Source organism: Tasmannia lanceolata, unplaced genomic scaffold, assembly GCF_043159265.1.
Source record: "Tasmannia lanceolata isolate RefF3 unplaced genomic scaffold, GAP_Taslan_0.1 ptg000018l, whole genome shotgun sequence".
In the NCBI taxonomy this organism is placed as follows: domain Eukaryota; kingdom Viridiplantae; phylum Streptophyta; class Magnoliopsida; order Canellales; family Winteraceae; genus Tasmannia; species Tasmannia lanceolata.
In genome coordinates, this window is record NW_027518695.1 from 70,095,993 (window position 1) to 70,118,446 (window position 22,454).

The 22,454-nt window shown below is 37.3% G+C and overlaps 2 protein-coding genes across 2 annotated transcripts; both read left to right on the top strand.

The window, feature by feature from the left end:
• LOC143849703 (acidic leucine-rich nuclear phosphoprotein 32-related protein-like) lies at nucleotides 1-4,334 on the top strand. The gene is made up of 2 exons (XM_077358862.1): nucleotides 1-1,141; nucleotides 3,945-4,334. The coding sequence occupies exons 1-2, from the start codon at nucleotides 47-49 to the stop codon at nucleotides 4,242-4,244; spliced, it is 1,395 nt and encodes a 464-aa protein (XP_077214977.1). The 5' UTR covers nucleotides 1-46; the 3' UTR covers nucleotides 4,245-4,334.
• A 12,376-nt stretch (nucleotides 4,335-16,710) lies between these two features.
• On the top strand, nucleotides 16,711-21,793 carry LOC143849649 (acidic leucine-rich nuclear phosphoprotein 32-related protein-like). Its single transcript, XM_077358761.1, has 3 exons — nucleotides 16,711-17,029; nucleotides 17,423-18,569; nucleotides 21,090-21,793. The coding sequence occupies exons 2-3, from the start codon at nucleotides 17,460-17,462 to the stop codon at nucleotides 21,387-21,389; spliced, it is 1,410 nt and encodes a 469-aa protein (XP_077214876.1). The 5' UTR covers nucleotides 16,711-17,029; nucleotides 17,423-17,459; the 3' UTR covers nucleotides 21,390-21,793.
• The last annotated feature ends 661 nt before the right edge of the window (nucleotides 21,794-22,454 follow it).

Below are 22,454 nucleotides of genomic sequence, written 5' to 3' on the forward strand. Positions count from 1 at the left end.
TTGTTTTTTTTGTTTTTGTTTAGGGTTAGGGTTAGGGTTTGGTTAGATGGATGAGGTTTGGGAGAGAGCGGTTGAAACAGCAGTGGAGGGACAGACAGATTGGTCATCAGTTAAAATCTTGACGCTGGATGGAGCTGTGAAGTGTGTTCATGGACGTCTTCCTCCTCCAGGCCTGCTCGAAAAGTTCCAGAGCCTCGAACACCTCTCTGTCGCAAACGTTGGAGTATCGTCTCTCGAGAAATTCCCTTGTCTGAAGAATCTACAGAAACTCATTCTCTCTGATAATCGGATTGCTGGCGGGCTTGAATTCCTCGTTGAGGCCGGGCTCGATTCGCTCCGAGACCTTGACCTTTCTAATAATCGGATCCAGTATGTAGAGGATCTTGCCCCTCTCGCTCGGCTTAGGTTGGTCTCGCTTGATTTGTATGAGTGCCCCGTGACGAGGATCAAGGATTATAGATCTAGGGTTTTTGGGTTGATTAGGTCTCTTAAGTATTTGGATAAGATGGATGCTGATGAGAATGAGCGGCCGGAGAGTGATGAGGAGGAGGATGAAGAGGATGTGGAAGATGATGATGATCCTGGGAGTGGGGAAATTGATGGTGAGGATCGGTCGGGGAAGTTGATCAATGGTGGGAGTAGTGGTGGGGTCCTTGAGGTGGATGAGGATGAGGAGAGTGATGCTGATGAGGAGGAGACGGAGACTGTGACTGTGAGGATAGATAATGGGGTGAATTCAAATTCGGCCTTAGGGCACCGTTTGAATGGTTTTCGTGTGGCAGGTTCTAGGGATGAGGATGTAGAGGATGTGGAAGATGTGGATGATGAGGATGATGAGGAGATTGATGAAGAGAATGGAGAAGACGAGGATGTTGTTGAGGTTCATGAGATTATTGATGATAGTGATGAAGATGAAGATGGGGTTGAAGAGGATGATGATGAGGAGGAGGAAGATGATGTGGAGGATGAAGAGGAGGATGTGGAGCCGAGGAGCACTGGGCCGTTAACAAGCACGGAAGGAGAAATTGACGGGCATGAGCAGGGTGAGGAAGATGAGAATGGGGAGATTGGGGAAGAAGAGGAACAAGGTGTTGAAGAAGATGGCGAATACGAAGAAGATGATGGTGAGGGCGAGGATGAGGTCAGTCTCTCTTAACTAGCAAACAAAATTCCTTTTTTTCCCTGCATATAATAGTAATCTTCATATCGTATATTTTCATTTCCTGTTAGTGGTAATAACATTATATCTCTGGTATGGAGCATTGCCTATTGAGTGTAGTTATTCTTAAAAAAATGAAAAAAAACTGCAGAGCATGTCTTTCTTAGGGATCATCTTGTCGACTATTGTCACAGTTTATTGGTTTGATTTGATGATTGGTCTTATTGTAGACTGGTGTGATTTTGAGAACTGTACAAATAGCATGTCTATATATTTATTTAATTGTCATATATTCATGTTGCTAGTGTTAGCATTGATCATATGATGTGGCTTTTAATCCATCTATAAGTTAATTTATCCACATCATTAATGATAATGTATATATATGCTGATTAGAACTGGACATGCTTGTGTTAGGAGTGGGGTATGGTGGTGCCATAGCAGGAATTTTCTACCTATGCTGCAGGTCCTAGAGAAAAATCTTGAATTTGTCCATTTCCTGATTCTCGACCACCAATTATGTACTAACTCTAGTTGTTTTCATTTCTTTACAATTCATAAATAAAGGTTTTAAGTTTCTTCTATGTTACTTTCCTTTTGCTTTTTGATATTTTGAGTATTGCTTCTTGCTTGCTCCAACATGGCCGTGTATCTCCTACAATCTCCCATTCAAAAATAAAATAAAATCTCCTACCATCTCTCCTCTCTGTGTTATTAGGAATTAGGGTAAAAACTATGACTGATAGTGGATTCATCATTACTATTCAAAAAAATAGTGGAGTTATCGTTAAAGAATCAGAAGAAAATAGTGTAGGTATCATTTCTAGCCCAAACTTTCTATTGTTCTGGTTTTATCGTTAATGTTCTGTCTTTGGTCCTTCAGAAGATTATGGGATTGAAGTCCAGAGGGAAGTACAATAAAGCTGAGCTTCAATGGCTTGTCAGCAGAAATGTTTGACCTTTTGAATGTGGGGGCAGGTGTTTTTGAGTAATTTGAGAGGGATGATCGTGCTTTCTGTTATGGGCCTTTTGAATGCGGGGGCAGGTGTTTTTGCGTAATTTGAGAGGGGGGATGATCATGCTTTCTGTTATGGGCCAAATTTATTGTTACCATGACTGAGGCCTTTATCTAAAATTTGATGTGCTCTCAGTTCCACCTATTATATAGGTTTAGTGGATTTATCATTAATGAAGCTCAAGCTATGTTTTTCACCGGCATAAGAGAAAGAACTGGCTTCCCTTTGGGATGGCAGTCCTATTTGGTCACAAAACTTGATTGAAGGTGTTGGAGCACTTGATTTTTTCTGTAGTTACAATCATGGTTTTAAATTTCGGTTTTGACTAAAATTTCGGACTTATCCAAAACCAAAATTTCAGCCGAAATCCCGAAATTTGGTACATGCGCTCAAAACAGCGGTTTTTTGGGTCGAAATTTTGACCGAAATTTTGATCGAAACTTTGTGATAGAATAAAAAAATTAATATTTTTTAACAAATTTCGACCGATTTTCTAAGTTTTGGCTATTTCGGTTTCAGTCTCGATCGAAATCCGAAATTTTGGATTTCGGACGAAATTTAAAACCATGGTTACAATGAAGCAAACCTGATTTCTTATAGCCTAGCCAAATGGGGATTTGAGCTCTCCCATTGTGTGAGTTGCTAAGGTAAGTAGGTTGTTTGCAACCCTGTTATGGTAGGGTGTTGCATGTTTAAGTTTATACTTCTAGAGAAAGCAAATTCAATGATTTATGGTCTAGATTAGTGGTTTGTTGATCAGCCTCATTTATGCATGAGAATTTGACCTAGCCATAGGAGTTCATTGCAGGTTTTGCTATATTTCTGTTTTCCTGAAATGAGATTATGATATATCCAAAAGGATAAAATGTACACTCCCTTTACACTCTTGTTAAGCTTTGGTCCAAGTGTGAAAATTACATTATCCAATGCAACAGTTGCTTGAGTCGAGCCTCATGGTGATATAGTAGAGTGTGGCATTGTCAATTCATATTGCTAACATGACCGTATTTAGTTTATTGGTTTTTGTCTTCTCGTCCTCCTCGGAGCTTTTTGCTTGTGTTTGTTGCTATCTATATTTTAAGTTCTGCATTTTTTTTTGAATAGGCGTAAGCCGGTGTTCGGATATTTGCATTATATGCGACTAATGAATTAGAGAATTGATTTAATTCCATGTTGTTTTGTGATGTGTCCATGAATTTATCCTAATTGTGCAATCAAATGACTTTGTGATTGGATTTCTTTGTTTAGATGATCTTTGAAATTGTGTTACCAGTTTTAGTCTGCATGGGGGAGTTATGTAGGCCCAATTTACTTTGCTACTCTGTGTTGATGGCTTGTGCCTTACATGATAAACCAATTTGTTTTTTAATTATTTTCGCCGATGAGACATAATGCAATTAGTAGTTTGCTTGCAATATTATTATACTATGTGCCATGATCAGTGTTATAATTCCATAATCACTTTGTTCTCAAAATTATTTATCCCCAATTCATGTTCTTTCTCCATGGGAAGTGACCTGATATTTCTGCATTCAATGTATCACAATGTTATTGTATTCACATTTGCTGTTTTATTCTTGGTGATTATCTTTTTTTTTTACGGCTTTTATGCTAATATGTTGGGATGAATTCTATGTCATGTTTGAATCTATACTTGGTGCATGGGATGCATATTTGTAATCCACTTTGATTCTTGCTACCATGGTCTCCTATGGTCTTCGGCCTTGATATGTTTTTAGTTTCTGATACATGGTGTTTGAATATTCCAGGAAGAGGATTTTGGGTCTGAATATCTTATGCAGCCCATTGCACAGGCCGAAGAAGAGGCTGCAGGCAGTGATTATGACCCGGGCAATGAAGACGATGTCGAAGAGGAAGAAGTGGAAGATGAAGAGGACCTCCATAGTGTTCAGATGCAGCCAAAGAGAAAGAGAGGTGATGGGGATGACGACGAGGACCTCAATCCTGTTCAAATACAGCCTTCTTCATTTCAGCCAAAGAGAAAGAGAGGTGATGGGGAGGAGGACGATGGCAGTATTGAAGATGGAAAGTCGTCTAGACATCACTGACACTTGATTTGCAGATATGGGTGATAGTACAAAAAAAGGGGTTTACTGAGATTGTACAACCAGTTGGAATGGATAGTTCATTACAAGGATAGAAAATGGACACTGTTAGAAAAGGAGGGGGAGAGAATGGCATTCAGGTAGTTGATGATGTCTTGATTTTATATGACCTTCCACAATATGACCGTTGCTACTTTTTCAAAAAGCAGTTATGGTGATTTGGGTTCCCACCAACAAAGGGAAACATTCAAATGAAAAAGCAACAGAAGGGGGACTGGTTTGCAATTCTTTTGTTTTTCTTTTCTTTCCTGCCTTTGTTTTTTTCCTTGTCTTGTAAAACATGGGGTATACAATATGTGACTGTGTAGAGTACAACATTCTGTTTCCTCAAATCGAGCTATCTTTAATGTACTCGTGATTGTCACATGATTTGGCAGTTGCAGGTTTTATAGGCTGATCAATGCTGTGTAGATAACGTGATTGAAGTCATTTCAAGAATAAAAATAAAGGTACCATGTTCTAGCTTCACGTCTATTTTTTCTCCCTCTCGGGGTTAAAAATTCCAAAGGATTTGCTAGTTTCCATCGCACAAGGCATTTCACGGATGGCCAGTTGGAAGTGAGAGCAGCCACATAAGGCCTGTTCAAAACGGGAAGTGAAAAATGTTGAGGAAAAGATGGAGCAAACATAAGTGACTCGTACATGTGCAAGTAAGGTTGAATGACTGAAATGCCCTTGGCACAAAATTACATTAGTGTCCTTTCTACCTCTCTTAAAAATAAAATAAAATAAAATAAAATAAGGGAAATGATTTCAGCGCTCCACATATTTGTCGTGTAGTATTTAAGGGCTTTAAGAGCTTTTTGAGAACCGGAATATCCGACTGACAACCCTTTAAGTATTTAAGGGCTTTAAGAGCTTTTTGAGAACTGTAATATTCGATTGACAACCCTTTAATTACTACACGACAGAAATTTGACATATTTGTCGTGTAGTATTTAAGGGCTTTAAGAGCTTTCTGTGTAGTATTGAAGGGCTTTAAGAGCTTTATGAGAACCGTAACATTCGACTGACAACTCTTTAAATACTATACGATAGAAATTTGAGCGCATGTTTATCAAAATATTGAAGCGCATAAATTATTTCCCTAAAATAAACAAAACAAGAAAAAATACAACTTTAAACTTTAATGGGCAGGGGTGACAACAGATGAGTTCGAGCTCTTCTCATAATACTGATTCTTTGCACTGCTTTGTGGTTGGGATTCATGAATCAATGTTCATAATCAGTGCTTCTGAAAGACCACTTTTGCCGTGGTGAATAACAACCAGATTGCGGAGATTTTATATAGTGTAAGCCATTATAGTACCGTATTTTTCAATAAGTACTGTACGGACCACATCATAGGATGATCCAAACCGTCCATGTGATGGAAGACAAAGTAAATAGGTTATTCCCCAAAAATCATTTTCATAGGATGATCCTAGCCCTCTGATCTATAGAGGTTTTCATAATATGTAGTTCCTTTGTAGATCGGAGGGTTTGGATTATCCTGTTGGGAAAGTTGCCTTATTTCCCACCATGGTCGGTGGGAAGGCAAAAGGCAAAAATGGCATGTAGATGTTGTTGAAGGCAAAGGCCAAAAATAGAAAAGTATGCTATTTTCAATTTTTGAAAAAACATATGAGAGTGGGTTTTCTCTTGTGGAGGGACAACAAGAGATGATGAGCGAGAGGCTTCGGGTGTGACGGCTATCCTAAGGGAGAGAGAGAGAAGAAGAAGAAAGAAAAGGATTTTTTCTTGGGTTTTCTTGGGTTTCTCTTGCGTACGATTTTGGGTTTGAGAAGTGAGGAAAGAGTTGTAGGTTTTGGGTTAAATCCATTGTAATCCTTGTATATTGTTTTCTCATAGTGGAAGATTGTGTTTCTTGCTCATGGACTAGGCTTGGCCGAACCACATAAAATCTTGGTGTTCATTTTGTGGCTTGCTTGTGTTATTTTACTTTTCCGTTTAATTTGTGCACGATCGTATTAATTTGCCCGACGGATTTTCTCAACACATCCTATAGAAATGATTTTTTTGGGCACAACCTATTTACGTTGCGGCCCATCACATGGACCATTTGGATGATCCTATAGTACAGTCCTTACAATACTTTTTGAAAATTAGGGGACTATAAGGGCTTACACCATATAAAAACAATGAAAAGTGTGGAGACGGGGTTAAGAACATCATCCTATTTATGCAGATGATCTATGGAGTGTACATCCTATTTATGTTGTGGCCCGATAAATGAAAGGTTTGGATTATCCTATGAAGTGGGCCGCACTGTACTTTTTGAAAAATACTACACGCCACCCGCATACATTATATAAAATTTATGTTGACATTCCTCTAACATAACCATCTAAAATTTATGCCCGGAGCAGAGCTACATGTAGCATAAGGGGGGCAGCTGCCCCTGTTGAGTTAGGCCAAACTCCTTTAGTTGTACCCAATTTCGGTGAAATATTAAATTAATATTTTAAAAAACAGATTTTTTGTGTCAAATTTTGGAAAAACTGAAATTTCGACCGAAATTCCAAAATAAAAAACTGAATTTTTTGTGTCAAATTACATTAGTGTCCTTTCTACCTCTCTTAAAAATAAAATAAAATAAGGGAAATGATTTCAGCGCTCCACATATTTGTCGTGTAGTATTTAAGGGCTTTAAGAGCTTTTTGAGAACCGGAATATCCGACTGACAACCCTTTAAGTATTTAAGGGCTTTAAGAGCTTTTTGAGAACTGTAATATTCGATTGACAACCCTTTAAATTATACACGACAGAAATTTGACATATTTGTCGTGTAGTATTTAAGGGCTTTAAGAGCTTTCTGTGTAGTATTTAAGGGCTTTACGAGCTTTATGAGAACCGTAATATTCGACTGACAACTCTTTGAATACTATACGATAGAAATTTGAGCGCATGTTTATCAAAACATTGAAGCGCATAAATTATTAGGGGACTATAAGGGCTTACACCATATAAAAACAATGAAAAGTGTGGAGACGGGGTTAAGAACATCATCCTATTTATGCAGATGATCTATGGAGTGTACATCCTATTTATGTTGTGGCCCGATAAATGAAAGGTTTGGATTATCCTATGAAGTGGGCCGCACTGTACTTTTTGAAAAATACTACACGCCACCCGCATACATTATATAAAATTTATGTTGACATTCCTCTAACATAACCATCTAAAATTTATGCCCGGAGCAGAGCTACATGTAGCATAAGGGGGGCAGCTGCCCCTGTTGAGTTAGGCCAAACTCCTTTAGTTGTACCCAATTTCGGTGAAATATTAAATTAATATTTTAAAAAACAGATTTTTTGTGTCAAATTTTGGAAAAACTGAAATTTCGACCGAAATTCCAAAATAAAAAACTGAATTTTTTGTGTCAAATTACATTAGTGTCCTTTCTACCTCTCTTAAAAATAAAATAAAATAAGGGAAATGATTTCAGCGCTCCACATATTTGTCGTGTAGTATTTAAGGGCTTTAAGAGCTTTTTGAGAACCGGAATATCCGACTGACAACCCTTTAAGTATTTAAGGGCTTTAAGAGCTTTTTGAGAACTGTAATATTCGATTGACAACCCTTTAAATTATACACGACAGAAATTTGACATATTTGTCGTGTAGTATTTAAGGGCTTTAAGAGCTTTCTGTGTAGTATTTAAGGGCTTTACGAGCTTTATGAGAACCGTAATATTCGACTGACAACTCTTTGAATACTATACGATAGAAATTTGAGCGCATGTTTATCAAAACATTGAAGCGCATAAATTATTAGGGGACTATAAGGGCTTACACCATATAAAAACAATGAAAAGTGTGGAGACGGGGTTAAGAACATCATCCTATTTATGCAGATGATCTATGGAGTGTACATCCTATTTATGTTGTGGCCCGATAAATGAAAGGTTTGGATTATCCTATGAAGTGGGCCGCACTGTACTTTTTGAAAAATACTACACGCCACCCGCATACATTATATAAAATTTATGTTGACATTCCTCTAACATAACCATCTAAAATTTATGCCCGGAGCAGAGCTACATGTAGCATAAGGGGGGCAGCTGCCCCTGTTGAGTTAGGCCAAACTCCTTTAGTTGTACCCAATTTCGGTGAAATATTAAATTAATATTTTAAAAAACAGATTTTTTGTGTCAAATTTTGGAAAAACTGAAATTTCGACCGAAATTCCAAAATAAAAAACTGAATTTTTTGTGTCAAATTACATTAGTGTCCTTTCTACCTCTCTTAAAAATAAAATAAAATAAGGGAAATGATTTCAGCGCTCCACATATTTGTCGTGTAGTATTTAAGGGCTTTAAGAGCTTTTTGAGAACCGGAATATCCGACTGACAACCCTTTAAGTATTTAAGGGCTTTAAGAGCTTTTTGAGAACTGTAATATTCGATTGACAACCCTTTAAATTATACACGACAGAAATTTGACATATTTGTCGTGTAGTATTTAAGGGCTTTAAGAGCTTTCTGTGTAGTATTTAAGGGCTTTACGAGCTTTATGAGAACCGTAATATTCGACTGACAACTCTTTGAATACTATACGATAGAAATTTGAGCGCATGTTTATCAAAACATTGAAGCGCATAAATTATTAGGGGACTATAAGGGCTTACACCATATAAAAACAATGAAAAGTGTGGAGACGGGGTTAAGAACATCATCCTATTTATGCAGATGATCTATGGAGTGTACATCCTATTTATGTTGTGGCCCGATAAATGAAAGGTTTGGATTATCCTATGAAGTGGGCCGCACTGTACTTTTTGAAAAATACTACACGCCACCCGCATACATTATATAAAATTTATGTTGACATTCCTCTAACATAACCATCTAAAATTTATGCCCGGAGCAGAGCTACATGTAGCATAAGGGGGGCAGCTGCCCCTGTTGAGTTAGGCCAAACTCCTTTAGTTGTACCCAATTTCGGTGAAATATTAAATTAATATTTTAAAAAACAGATTTTTTGTGTCAAATTTTGGAAAAACTGAAATTTCGACCGAAATTCCAAAATAAAAAACTGAATTTTTTGTGTCAAATTACATTAGTGTCCTTTCTACCTCTCTTAAAAATAAAATAAAATAAGGGAAATGATTTCAGCGCTCCACATATTTGTCGTGTAGTATTTAAGGGCTTTAAGAGCTTTTTGAGAACCGGAATATCCGACTGACAACCCTTTAAGTATTTAAGGGCTTTAAGAGCTTTTTGAGAACTGTAATATTCGATTGACAACCCTTTAAATTATACACGACAGAAATTTGACATATTTGTCGTGTAGTATTTAAGGGCTTTAAGAGCTTTCTGTGTAGTATTTAAGGGCTTTACGAGCTTTATGAGAACCGTAATATTCGACTGACAACTCTTTGAATACTATACGATAGAAATTTGAGCGCATGTTTATCAAAACATTGAAGCGCATAAATTATTAGGGGACTATAAGGGCTTACACCATATAAAAACAATGAAAAGTGTGGAGACGGGGTTAAGAACATCATCCTATTTATGCAGATGATCTATGGAGTGTACATCCTATTTATGTTGTGGCCCGATAAATGAAAGGTTTGGATTATCCTATGAAGTGGGCCGCACTGTACTTTTTGAAAAATACTACACGCCACCCGCATACATTATATAAAATTTATGTTGACATTCCTCTAACATAACCATCTAAAATTTATGCCCGGAGCAGAGCTACATGTAGCATAAGGGGGGCAGCTGCCCCTGTTGAGTTAGGCCAAACTCCTTTAGTTGTACCCAATTTCGGTGAAATATTAAATTAATATTTTAAAAAACAGATTTTTTGTGTCAAATTTTGGAAAAACTGAAATTTCGACCGAAATTCCAAAATAAAAAACTGAATTTTTTGTGTCAAATTACATTAGTGTCCTTTCTACCTCTCTTAAAAATAAAATAAAATAAGGGAAATGATTTCAGCGCTCCACATATTTGTCGTGTAGTATTTAAGGGCTTTAAGAGCTTTTTGAGAACCGGAATATCCGACTGACAACCCTTTAAGTATTTAAGGGCTTTAAGAGCTTTTTGAGAACTGTAATATTCGATTGACAACCCTTTAAATTATACACGACAGAAATTTGACATATTTGTCGTGTAGTATTTAAGGGCTTTAAGAGCTTTCTGTGTAGTATTTAAGGGCTTTACGAGCTTTATGAGAACCGTAATATTCGACTGACAACTCTTTGAATACTATACGATAGAAATTTGAGCGCATGTTTATCAAAACATTGAAGCGCATAAATTATTAGGGGACTATAAGGGCTTACACCATATAAAAACAATGAAAAGTGTGGAGACGGGGTTAAGAACATCATCCTATTTATGCAGATGATCTATGGAGTGTACATCCTATTTATGTTGTGGCCCGATAAATGAAAGGTTTGGATTATCCTATGAAGTGGGCCGCACTGTACTTTTTGAAAAATACTACACGCCACCCGCATACATTATATAAAATTTATGTTGACATTCCTCTAACATAACCATCTAAAATTTATGCCCGGAGCAGAGCTACATGTAGCATAAGGGGGGCAGCTGCCCCTGTTGAGTTAGGCCAAACTCCTTTAGTTGTACCCAATTTCGGTGAAATATTAAATTAATATTTTAAAAAACAGATTTTTTGTGTCAAATTTTGGAAAAACTGAAATTTCGACCGAAATTCCAAAATAAAAAACTGAATTTTTTGTGTCAAATTACATTAGTGTCCTTTCTACCTCTCTTAAAAATAAAATAAAATAAGGGAAATGATTTCAGCGCTCCACATATTTGTCGTGTAGTATTTAAGGGCTTTAAGAGCTTTTTGAGAACCGGAATATCCGACTGACAACCCTTTAAGTATTTAAGGGCTTTAAGAGCTTTTTGAGAACTGTAATATTCGATTGACAACCCTTTAAATTATACACGACAGAAATTTGACATATTTGTCGTGTAGTATTTAAGGGCTTTAAGAGCTTTCTGTGTAGTATTTAAGGGCTTTACGAGCTTTATGAGAACCGTAATATTCGACTGACAACTCTTTGAATACTATACGATAGAAATTTGAGCGCATGTTTATCAAAACATTGAAGCGCATAAATTATTAGGGGACTATAAGGGCTTACACCATATAAAAACAATGAAAAGTGTGGAGACGGGGTTAAGAACATCATCCTATTTATGCAGATGATCTATGGAGTGTACATCCTATTTATGTTGTGGCCCGATAAATGAAAGGTTTGGATTATCCTATGAAGTGGGCCGCACTGTACTTTTTGAAAAATACTACACGCCACCCGCATACATTATATAAAATTTATGTTGACATTCCTCTAACATAACCATCTAAAATTTATGCCCGGAGCAGAGCTACATGTAGCATAAGGGGGGCAGCTGCCCCTGTTGAGTTAGGCCAAACTCCTTTAGTTGTACCCAATTTCGGTGAAATATTAAATTAATATTTTAAAAAACAGATTTTTTGTGTCAAATTTTGGAAAAACTGAAATTTCGACCGAAATTCCAAAATAAAAAACTGAATTTTTTGTGTCAAATTACATTAGTGTCCTTTCTACCTCTCTTAAAAATAAAATAAAATAAGGGAAATGATTTCAGCGCTCCACATATTTGTCGTGTAGTATTTAAGGGCTTTAAGAGCTTTTTGAGAACCGGAATATCCGACTGACAACCCTTTAAGTATTTAAGGGCTTTAAGAGCTTTTTGAGAACTGTAATATTCGATTGACAACCCTTTAAATTATACACGACAGAAATTTGACATATTTGTCGTGTAGTATTTAAGGGCTTTAAGAGCTTTCTGTGTAGTATTTAAGGGCTTTACGAGCTTTATGAGAACCGTAATATTCGACTGACAACTCTTTGAATACTATACGATAGAAATTTGAGCGCATGTTTATCAAAACATTGAAGCGCATAAATTATTAGGGGACTATAAGGGCTTACACCATATAAAAACAATGAAAAGTGTGGAGACGGGGTTAAGAACATCATCCTATTTATGCAGATGATCTATGGAGTGTACATCCTATTTATGTTGTGGCCCGATAAATGAAAGGTTTGGATTATCCTATGAAGTGGGCCGCACTGTACTTTTTGAAAAATACTACACGCCACCCGCATACATTATATAAAATTTATGTTGACATTCCTCTAACATAACCATCTAAAATTTATGCCCGGAGCAGAGCTACATGTAGCATAAGGGGGGCAGCTGCCCCTGTTGAGTTAGGCCAAACTCCTTTAGTTGTACCCAATTTCGGTGAAATATTAAATTAATATTTTAAAAAACAGATTTTTTGTGTCAAATTTTGGAAAAACTGAAATTTCGACCGAAATTCCAAAATAAAAAACTGAATTTTTTGTGTCAAATTACATTAGTGTCCTTTCTACCTCTCTTAAAAATAAAATAAAATAAGGGAAATGATTTCAGCGCTCCACATATTTGTCGTGTAGTATTTAAGGGCTTTAAGAGCTTTTTGAGAACCGGAATATCCGACTGACAACCCTTTAAGTATTTAAGGGCTTTAAGAGCTTTTTGAGAACTGTAATATTCGATTGACAACCCTTTAAATTATACACGACAGAAATTTGACATATTTGTCGTGTAGTATTTAAGGGCTTTAAGAGCTTTCTGTGTAGTATTTAAGGGCTTTACGAGCTTTATGAGAACCGTAATATTCGACTGACAACTCTTTGAATACTATACGATAGAAATTTGAGCGCATGTTTATCAAAACATTGAAGCGCATAAATTATTAGGGGACTATAAGGGCTTACACCATATAAAAACAATGAAAAGTGTGGAGACGGGGTTAAGAACATCATCCTATTTATGCAGATGATCTATGGAGTGTACATCCTATTTATGTTGTGGCCCGATAAATGAAAGGTTTGGATTATCCTATGAAGTGGGCCGCACTGTACTTTTTGAAAAATACTACACGCCACCCGCATACATTATATAAAATTTATGTTGACATTCCTCTAACATAACCATCTAAAATTTATGCCCGGAGCAGAGCTACATGTAGCATAAGGGGGGCAGCTGCCCCTGTTGAGTTAGGCCAAACTCCTTTAGTTGTACCCAATTTCGGTGAAATATTAAATTAATATTTTAAAAAACAGATTTTTTGTGTCAAATTTTGGAAAAACTGAAATTTCGACCGAAATTCCAAAATAAAAAACTGAATTTTTTGTGTCAAATTACATTAGTGTCCTTTCTACCTCTCTTAAAAATAAAATAAAATAAGGGAAATGATTTCAGCGCTCCACATATTTGTCGTGTAGTATTTAAGGGCTTTAAGAGCTTTTTGAGAACCGGAATATCCGACTGACAACCCTTTAAGTATTTAAGGGCTTTAAGAGCTTTTTGAGAACTGTAATATTCGATTGACAACCCTTTAAATTATACACGACAGAAATTTGACATATTTGTCGTGTAGTATTTAAGGGCTTTAAGAGCTTTCTGTGTAGTATTTAAGGGCTTTACGAGCTTTATGAGAACCGTAATATTCGACTGACAACTCTTTGAATACTATACGATAGAAATTTGAGCGCATGTTTATCAAAACATTGAAGCGCATAAATTATTAGGGGACTATAAGGGCTTACACCATATAAAAACAATGAAAAGTGTGGAGACGGGGTTAAGAACATCATCCTATTTATGCAGATGATCTATGGAGTGTACATCCTATTTATGTTGTGGCCCGATAAATGAAAGGTTTGGATTATCCTATGAAGTGGGCCGCACTGTACTTTTTGAAAAATACTACACGCCACCCGCATACATTATATAAAATTTATGTTGACATTCCTCTAACATAACCATCTAAAATTTATGCCCGGAGCAGAGCTACATGTAGCATAAGGGGGGCAGCTGCCCCTGTTGAGTTAGGCCAAACTCCTTTAGTTGTACCCAATTTCGGTGAAATATTAAATTAATATTTTAAAAAACAGATTTTTTGTGTCAAATTTTGGAAAAACTGAAATTTCGACCGAAATTCCAAAATAAAAAACTGAATTTTTTGTGTCAAATTACATTAGTGTCCTTTCTACCTCTCTTAAAAATAAAATAAAATAAGGGAAATGATTTCAGCGCTCCACATATTTGTCGTGTAGTATTTAAGGGCTTTAAGAGCTTTTTGAGAACCGGAATATCCGACTGACAACCCTTTAAGTATTTAAGGGCTTTAAGAGCTTTTTGAGAACTGTAATATTCGATTGACAACCCTTTAAATTATACACGACAGAAATTTGACATATTTGTCGTGTAGTATTTAAGGGCTTTAAGAGCTTTCTGTGTAGTATTTAAGGGCTTTACGAGCTTTATGAGAACCGTAATATTCGACTGACAACTCTTTGAATACTATACGATAGAAATTTGAGCGCATGTTTATCAAAACATTGAAGCGCATAAATTATTAGGGGACTATAAGGGCTTACACCATATAAAAACAATGAAAAGTGTGGAGACGGGGTTAAGAACATCATCCTATTTATGCAGATGATCTATGGAGTGTACATCCTATTTATGTTGTGGCCCGATAAATGAAAGGTTTGGATTATCCTATGAAGTGGGCCGCACTGTACTTTTTGAAAAATACTACACGCCACCCGCATACATTATATAAAATTTATGTTGACATTCCTCTAACATAACCATCTAAAATTTATGCCCGGAGCAGAGCTACATGTAGCATAAGGGGGGCAGCTGCCCCTGTTGAGTTAGGCCAAACTCCTTTAGTTGTACCCAATTTCGGTGAAATATTAAATTAATATTTTAAAAAACAGATTTTTTGTGTCAAATTTTGGAAAAACTGAAATTTCGACCGAAATTCCAAAATAAAAAACTGAATTTTTTGTGTCAAATTACATTAGTGTCCTTTCTACCTCTCTTAAAAATAAAATAAAATAAGGGAAATGATTTCAGCGCTCCACATATTTGTCGTGTAGTATTTAAGGGCTTTAAGAGCTTTTTGAGAACCGGAATATCCGACTGACAACCCTTTAAGTATTTAAGGGCTTTAAGAGCTTTTTGAGAACTGTAATATTCGATTGACAACCCTTTAAATTATACACGACAGAAATTTGACATATTTGTCGTGTAGTATTTAAGGGCTTTAAGAGCTTTCTGTGTAGTATTTAAGGGCTTTACGAGCTTTATGAGAACCGTAATATTCGACTGACAACTCTTTGAATACTATACGATAGAAATTTGAGCGCATGTTTATCAAAACATTGAAGCGCATAAATTATTAGGGGACTATAAGGGCTTACACCATATAAAAACAATGAAAAGTGTGGAGACGGGGTTAAGAACATCATCCTATTTATGCAGATGATCTATGGAGTGTACATCCTATTTATGTTGTGGCCCGATAAATGAAAGGTTTGGATTATCCTATGAAGTGGGCCGCACTGTACTTTTTGAAAAATACTACACGCCACCCGCATACATTATATAAAATTTATGTTGACATTCCTCTAACATAACCATCTAAAATTTATGCCCGGAGCAGAGCTACATGTAGCATAAGGGGGGCAGCTGCCCCTGTTGAGTTAGGCCAAACTCCTTTAGTAGTACCCAATTTCGGTGAAATATTAAATTAATATTTTAAAAAACAGATTTTTTGTGTCAAATTTTGGAAAAACTGAAATTTCGACCGAAATTCCAAAATTTCAGCCTAAATAAATTACCATTTCGGTTTTGTGTGGTTCGGTGTCGGTCTCCGAAATTTCAGATTTCGGTTGAAATTTAAAACCATGGTTGTACCCATAATTGTGCTGATAAAATTAGGAGATTTCTATTGACCTTGGATACATCTACAAGAGAATTAACCTAATTACCAATTCAATATAGCTGCCTATTCAGCTACTCTAGTTGGGTTGCTCATTTAACGAAACTTGCCTAATCTATCACAATAAAATCCAACCGTCAGATCTCAATCGATATAATCTTCTCTAACACATGCCCACAGTCCCCCTGATATGTGTGAGGTGACAATCATTCATCCTGAGTGGGACCCATCATTCCCATGTAAACATGTAGCTGCATAACAGATCAACGGCCCCGATTGCCCATACATGTACAACAAATACGATGGGCTGCGAACGTGGCCCTACGATCCCAGTATAAGTTCGTGAACCTTACCGGAAGGGTATTTCCGATATTATCTTATAACAATAAGGGTAGTTATGTAGTGGAGCCAATATGTCGGATGTGAGACTCACTGCCTTTCCTACCACGCCCCTTCTCAAAACAAACACAAACAAAACAAATCGAGACCGTTAAATTTTCCACGTCATCGATCCTCACCAAAAGATCGGACGGTCAAAACATCCCCTCCACGTCCCAAGCAAAGATAGGTTTGTTCTTCTGAACCCAAGTCTCGAACCCTGGCCTGCAAAGGTCGAGCCCTCTCTCTCATGCTTATCTCCCAACACAGCTAGAAAAAGCAGAGATCGAGGAAGGATTTTTTAGGGTTAGGGTTAGGGTTTTTCGTGGTTCGGATCTAGGGTTAGGGTTTCGTTTCAAAGCCACTGCCTTATTGCAGCAGGAAAGGAGAGAGAAAGGAAGAGGAAGATCACGAAGCAGGAAAAAAGCTAGGGTTTCCTTCTTTATTAGGGTTAGGGTTTTTCGTGGCTCTTCCTGTTCGATTGCTCGGATCTAGAGTTAGGGTTGATATCTCGTCCATCGATTTGAGGTATATTTCTCTTATTGTTGATTTTTTGTTTGGTTTTTGTGTTTATACGGATTGGAAAACTTAGGGTTTGGTTATATGGATTGAAAAACTTAGACCCTGTTTGGATTGCAGGAATTTTATGGAAAAGATTGGAAAGGAAAAATTAATGTAAAATTTCCACTTCTTATTCAATTTTTACTTGCAAGAACATTCAATTTACGATAATATCTTTCTAAATTAACCATAATCACGCTATTTCTCTCTAAATCATGGAAGAAAATTTTTCCCAAGAAAGAGAAAATTTCCATCAGCAATCCAAACAGGGCCTTAGGGATTTGACGTGGTTTTCGGAATCTATTCCCTAATTTTCTGATTCCTTTTTGTTGATTTTTGTATGGTTTTTGGTTTATACAGATTGGAAAACCTAGGGTTTGGTTAGGGTTTTGGGTAGATGGATGAAGTTTGGGAGAGAGCTGTGGAAACAGCGCTCGACGGGCAGACAGATTGCTCGTCGGTTCGAACGTTGACACTGGATGGCGCCGTGAAATGCCTTCATGGCCGTCTCCCTCCTCCGGGCTTGCTTGAGAAATTTCATAGCCTGGAACACCTCTCTATTGCCAACGTTGGAGTCTCATCCCTCGAAAAGTTCCCTCGGCTTCGGAATCTACAGAGACTCATTCTCTCTGATAATAGGATTGCTGGTGGGCTCGAATTCCTCGTTGAGGCCGGTCTCGATTCTCTCCGAGATCTCGACCTCTCGAATAATCGGATCCAGTATATAGAGGATCTCGCCCCTCTCGCTCGGCTTAGCATGGTCTCGCTGGATTTATATGAGTGCCCGGTGACGAGGATCAAAGATTATAGATTTTTGGTTTTTGGGTTGATTAGGTCTCTTAGGTATTTAGATAAGATGGATGCTGATGAGAATGAGCGGCCGGAGAGTGATGAGGAGGAGGATGAAGAAGATGTGGAGGATGATGATCCTGGGAGTGGGGAAATCGACGGTGAGGATAGGTCGGGGAAGTTGATCAATGGTGGGAGTAGTGGTGGGGTCCTTGATGTGGATGAGGATGAAGAGAGTGATGCTGATGAGGAGGAGACGGAAACTACGAGGGTTGGTAATGGGGTGAATTCAAATTCGGCCTTAGCTCACCGTTCGAATGGTTTTCGTGTGGCGGGTTCTAGGGATGGGGATGAGGAGGAAGAAGATGTAGAGGATGAAGATGATGAGGATGAAGAGGAGGAGATTGATGAAGAGAATGGAGAAGATGAGGATGTTGTTGAGGTTCATGAGATTGATGATAGCGATGAAGATGAGGATGGGGTTGAAGAAGAAGAAGATGATGATGATGATGATGAGGACGGCGACGAGGAGGATGTGGAGGACGAAGAGGAGGATGTGGAGCCAGGGAGCGCTGGGCGGTTAACGAGCACGGAAGGAGAAATTGACGGGCATGAGCAGGGAGAGGAAGATGAGAATGGAGAGATTGGGGAAGATGAGGAACAAGGTGTTGAAGAAGATGGTGAATACGAAGAAGATGATGGTGAGGGGGAGGATGAGGTCAGTCTCTCTTAACTGGCAAAAAAATACCTTTTTTTCTGCATATGTCAGTGATCTTAAATATCTTAATTTCCATTTCCTGGTTAGTGGCAATAATATTTTCTCTCTCTTATAAGGAACATAGCCTATTGAATGTAGTTATTGGTAAAAAAACAAAAAAAACTACAGAGCATGTCCTTCTTAGGGATCATCTTGTTGACTATTATCACACTTTATTGGTTTGATTTGATGATTGGTCTTCCTCTGGCAGTAATGAATCTAAGATTGCTGATATTGTAGACTGGTTCATTTTAGTAATTCTGAGAACTGTACAAACAGCATGTCTGTATGCATGTTGCTAGTGTTAGCATTGATCATGTGATGTAGCTTTTAATCCATCTAAAAGTTAATTTATCCGCATCATTTATTTTTGGGAAATGATATTTACGCCCCTTTTGATCACCAGGGACACCCATTGACAGTGTACGTTGCAATCAAAACCCCTGGATTTTTCTGACATCAATTACATTAGGCCCCTTTTTGTCATTGATACACTGACACTGGGTGTCCCTGGTGATCAAAAGGGGCGTAAATATCACTTCCCTTATTTTTTTAGTAGCTATATGCTGATTAGAACTGGACATGCTTGTGTTAGGAGTGGGGTATGGTGGTTCCATAGCAGGAATTTTCTACCTATGGTGCAGGTCCATTTCCTGATGCTGGACCACCAATTATGTGTTAACTCTAAATGTTGTCATTTCTTTACAATTCATAAATAAAGATTTTAAGTTTCTTCTATGTTGCTTTCCTTTTACTTTTTGATATCTCGATTCTTGCTTCTTGCTTGCTCAAACATATCCGTGTATCTCCTACTATCTCCCGTTCAAAAATAATATAAAATCTCCTACCACTCTCTTCTGTGTAGTTAGGAAGTAGGGTAAAACCTATGAATAATAGTGGATTGATCATTACGATTCAAAAAAATAAAAATAAAAATTAGTGGGGTTATCATTAAAGAATCAAAAGTAAATAGTGGAGGTGTCATTTCTAGCCCGAACTTTCTATTGTTCTGGTTTTATCCTTAATGTTCTGGCTTTGGCCCTTCAGAAGATTACGGGATGGAAGTCCAGAGGGAAGTACAATAAAGCTGAGCTTCAATGGCTTGTCAGCAGAAATCTTTGACCTTTTGAATGTTGGGGCAGGTGTTCTTGAGTAATTTGAGAGAGATGGTAATGCTTTCTGTTACGGGCCAACTTCTAATGTTACCATGACTGAGGCCTTTATCTAAAACTTGATGTGCTCTAAGTTCCACCTATTATATAGGTTTAGTGGATTTATCATTAATGGAGCTTAAGCAATGTTGTTCACTGGAATAAGAGAAGGAACTAGCATCTCTTTGGGATGGCAGTCCTATCTTGGACACAAAACATGATGGAAGGTGTTGGAGCACTTAATGTTGTCTGTAGGTACAATGAAGCAAACCTGATTTCTTATCGTCTAGCCAAATGGGGATTTTAGGTCCCCCATATTTCTGGTTTCCTGACATGAGATTATGATTTATCCAAAAGGATAAAATGTACATTCCCTTTACACCCGTGTTAAGCTTTGGTCCAAGTGTGAAAATTACACTGTCCAATGCTACAGTTGCTTGAGTCGAGCCTCATGATGATATAATGGTGCGTGACGTTGTTGATGCATATTGCTAACATGACAGCGGTATTTAGTTTATTGCCTTTTGTCTTCTCTTTCCCCTCATCGGAGCTTTTTGCTTATGTTTGTTGCTATCTATATTTTAAATTCTGCTCTTTTGTTTTGTTTTTTTAAAGATATACTTTATGCTCTCTCTTTTTGGACAGGTGTAAGCTGGTGTTCAGATATTTTCATTTATATGCTACTAATGAATTAGAAAATTGATTCAAGTCCATGTTGTTTGTGATGCATTCATGAATTTATCCTAATTGTGTATTCAAATGACTTTATTATTGTATTTCTTTGTTTAAATGATCTTTGAAATTGTATTACTAGTTGTAGTTTGCATTGGGGAGTTATGTAGGCCCGATTTACTTTGCTGCGCTCTGTTGATGGCTTGTGCCTTACATGATAAACCAAATTGTTTTTTAATTATTTTGCCCAATGAGACATAATGCAATTAGTAGTTTGCTTGCATTATTATTATATATTATGTGCCACGATCAGTGTTATAATTCCATAATCACTGTGTTATCAAAATTATTATCCCCTAATTCATGTTCTTTCTCCATGGGAAGTGACCTGATATTTCTGCATTCACTGTATCACAATTCACAAAGATATTTTATTCTCATTTGCCTGTTTATTCTTGGTGATTATCTTTTTTTTTTCCCAGTATTTATTCTAATATGTTGGAATGGAGTCTATGTCATGTTTGAATCTATACTTGGTGGTGCATGGGATGCATATTTGTAATCCACTTTGATTCTTGCTACCATACTCCATACTCTCCTATGGTCATTGGCCTTGATATGTTTGTAGTTTCTGATCTATGGTGTTTGGTTATTCTAGGAAGAGGATTTTGGGTCAGAATACCTCATGCAGCCCATTGCACAGGCGGAAGAAGAGGCTGCGGGCAGTGATTATGTCCCGGGCAATGAAGATGATGTCGAAGAGGAAGAAGAGGAAGTGGAAGATGAAGAGGACCTCCATAGTGTTCAAATGCAGCCAAAGAGAAAGAGAGGTGATGGGGATGAAGAGGACCTTCATGGTGTTCAGATGCAGCCCTCTTCATCTCAGCCAAAGAGAAAGAGAGATGATGGGGAAGATGATGGCAGTATTGAGGATGGAAAGTCGTCTAGGCCTCACTGACACTTGATTTGCAGATATGGGTGGTAGTAGGAAAAAAAGAGGGTTTACTGTGATTGTATAACCAGTTGGATAGTTATTTACACATAGAAAATGGCCTTTGTTAGAGAAGGAGTGGGAGAGAAGTTGCATTCAGGTAGTCTTATATGTCTTTCCCACAATATGGCCGTTGCTACTTTTTCAAAAAGCAGTTATGGTGATCTGGGTTCCCCCCAACAAAGGGATATTCAAATGAAAAAGCAACAGAAGGGACTGGTTTGCAATTCTTTTAGTTTTTCTTTATTCTCTGCCTTTTTTTTTTTTTTTTTTGTCTTTTCTACTCCTGGTCTTGTAAAACATGGGGTAATACAATATGTGTAGAGTCTGTTTCATGAAATCATTATCTTTCTCTTGCTTTATTAGCACAACATGTGATTGTCAGATGATATGGAAGTTGCAGGTTTTATAGGCTGATCAATGCTCCGTGGATATCACGATCTAAATCATTTCAAGGAGGAAAGTAAAGGTACCACATCATGGATTCACCTCTATTTTCTACTCTCTTGGGTTAAAAATTTCAACCAACACTTTTGTTAGGAGAGAAATGGAAGATTTACTCAAAAAAATAAAAAAAGATTCACTAATATTTAATTGATATTTTTCGTACTGAACTATTCAGAACTTTGTTTTTTAAAAGGGATTTGCTAGGGACCATCGGCTGTTGCATGAGAAAGCTGACACATATACCCAGATTTTGTCATTCATTTAATTCATATGAGGTGGCTGCTCTCTCATGCAACAGACGGCCAGAGAAATGCATTTCTGCGATCCATTCATGTTGGTTTTGTCTTTTCTTGAAACCAAAGCCATTTTCAAACTAATGGGGATGGAAATATGGATGTGGAAATATCATTTCACTTTACTCCTTGTCTTTCAAAATGTAAAATGGGCTTAAGACAAATTCTACGCCTATGTTTTTCCAAAGGAATATGATAAGTCCACTCTCTTCACTTTCTACTTTTCATAAGATTGGCTGCATTTCCACTACTTTTAGTTCAACTTTTCCCAAAACCAAAACCATTTTCATAA

Coding starts and splice junctions, on each gene's coding strand:
- LOC143849703 (XM_077358862.1), top strand. CDS start 47: ATGGATGAGGTTTGGGAGAGAGCGGTTGAAACAGCAGTGGAGGGACAG. Junction 1,142..3,944: donor ATGGTGAGGGCGAGGATGAG/GTCAGTCTCTCT, acceptor TGAATATTCCAG/GAAGAGGATTTTGGGTCTGA.
- LOC143849649 (XM_077358761.1), top strand. CDS start 17,460: ATGGATGAAGTTTGGGAGAGAGCTGTGGAAACAGCGCTCGACGGGCAG. Junction 18,570..21,089: donor ATGGTGAGGGGGAGGATGAG/GTCAGTCTCTCT, acceptor TGGTTATTCTAG/GAAGAGGATTTTGGGTCAGA.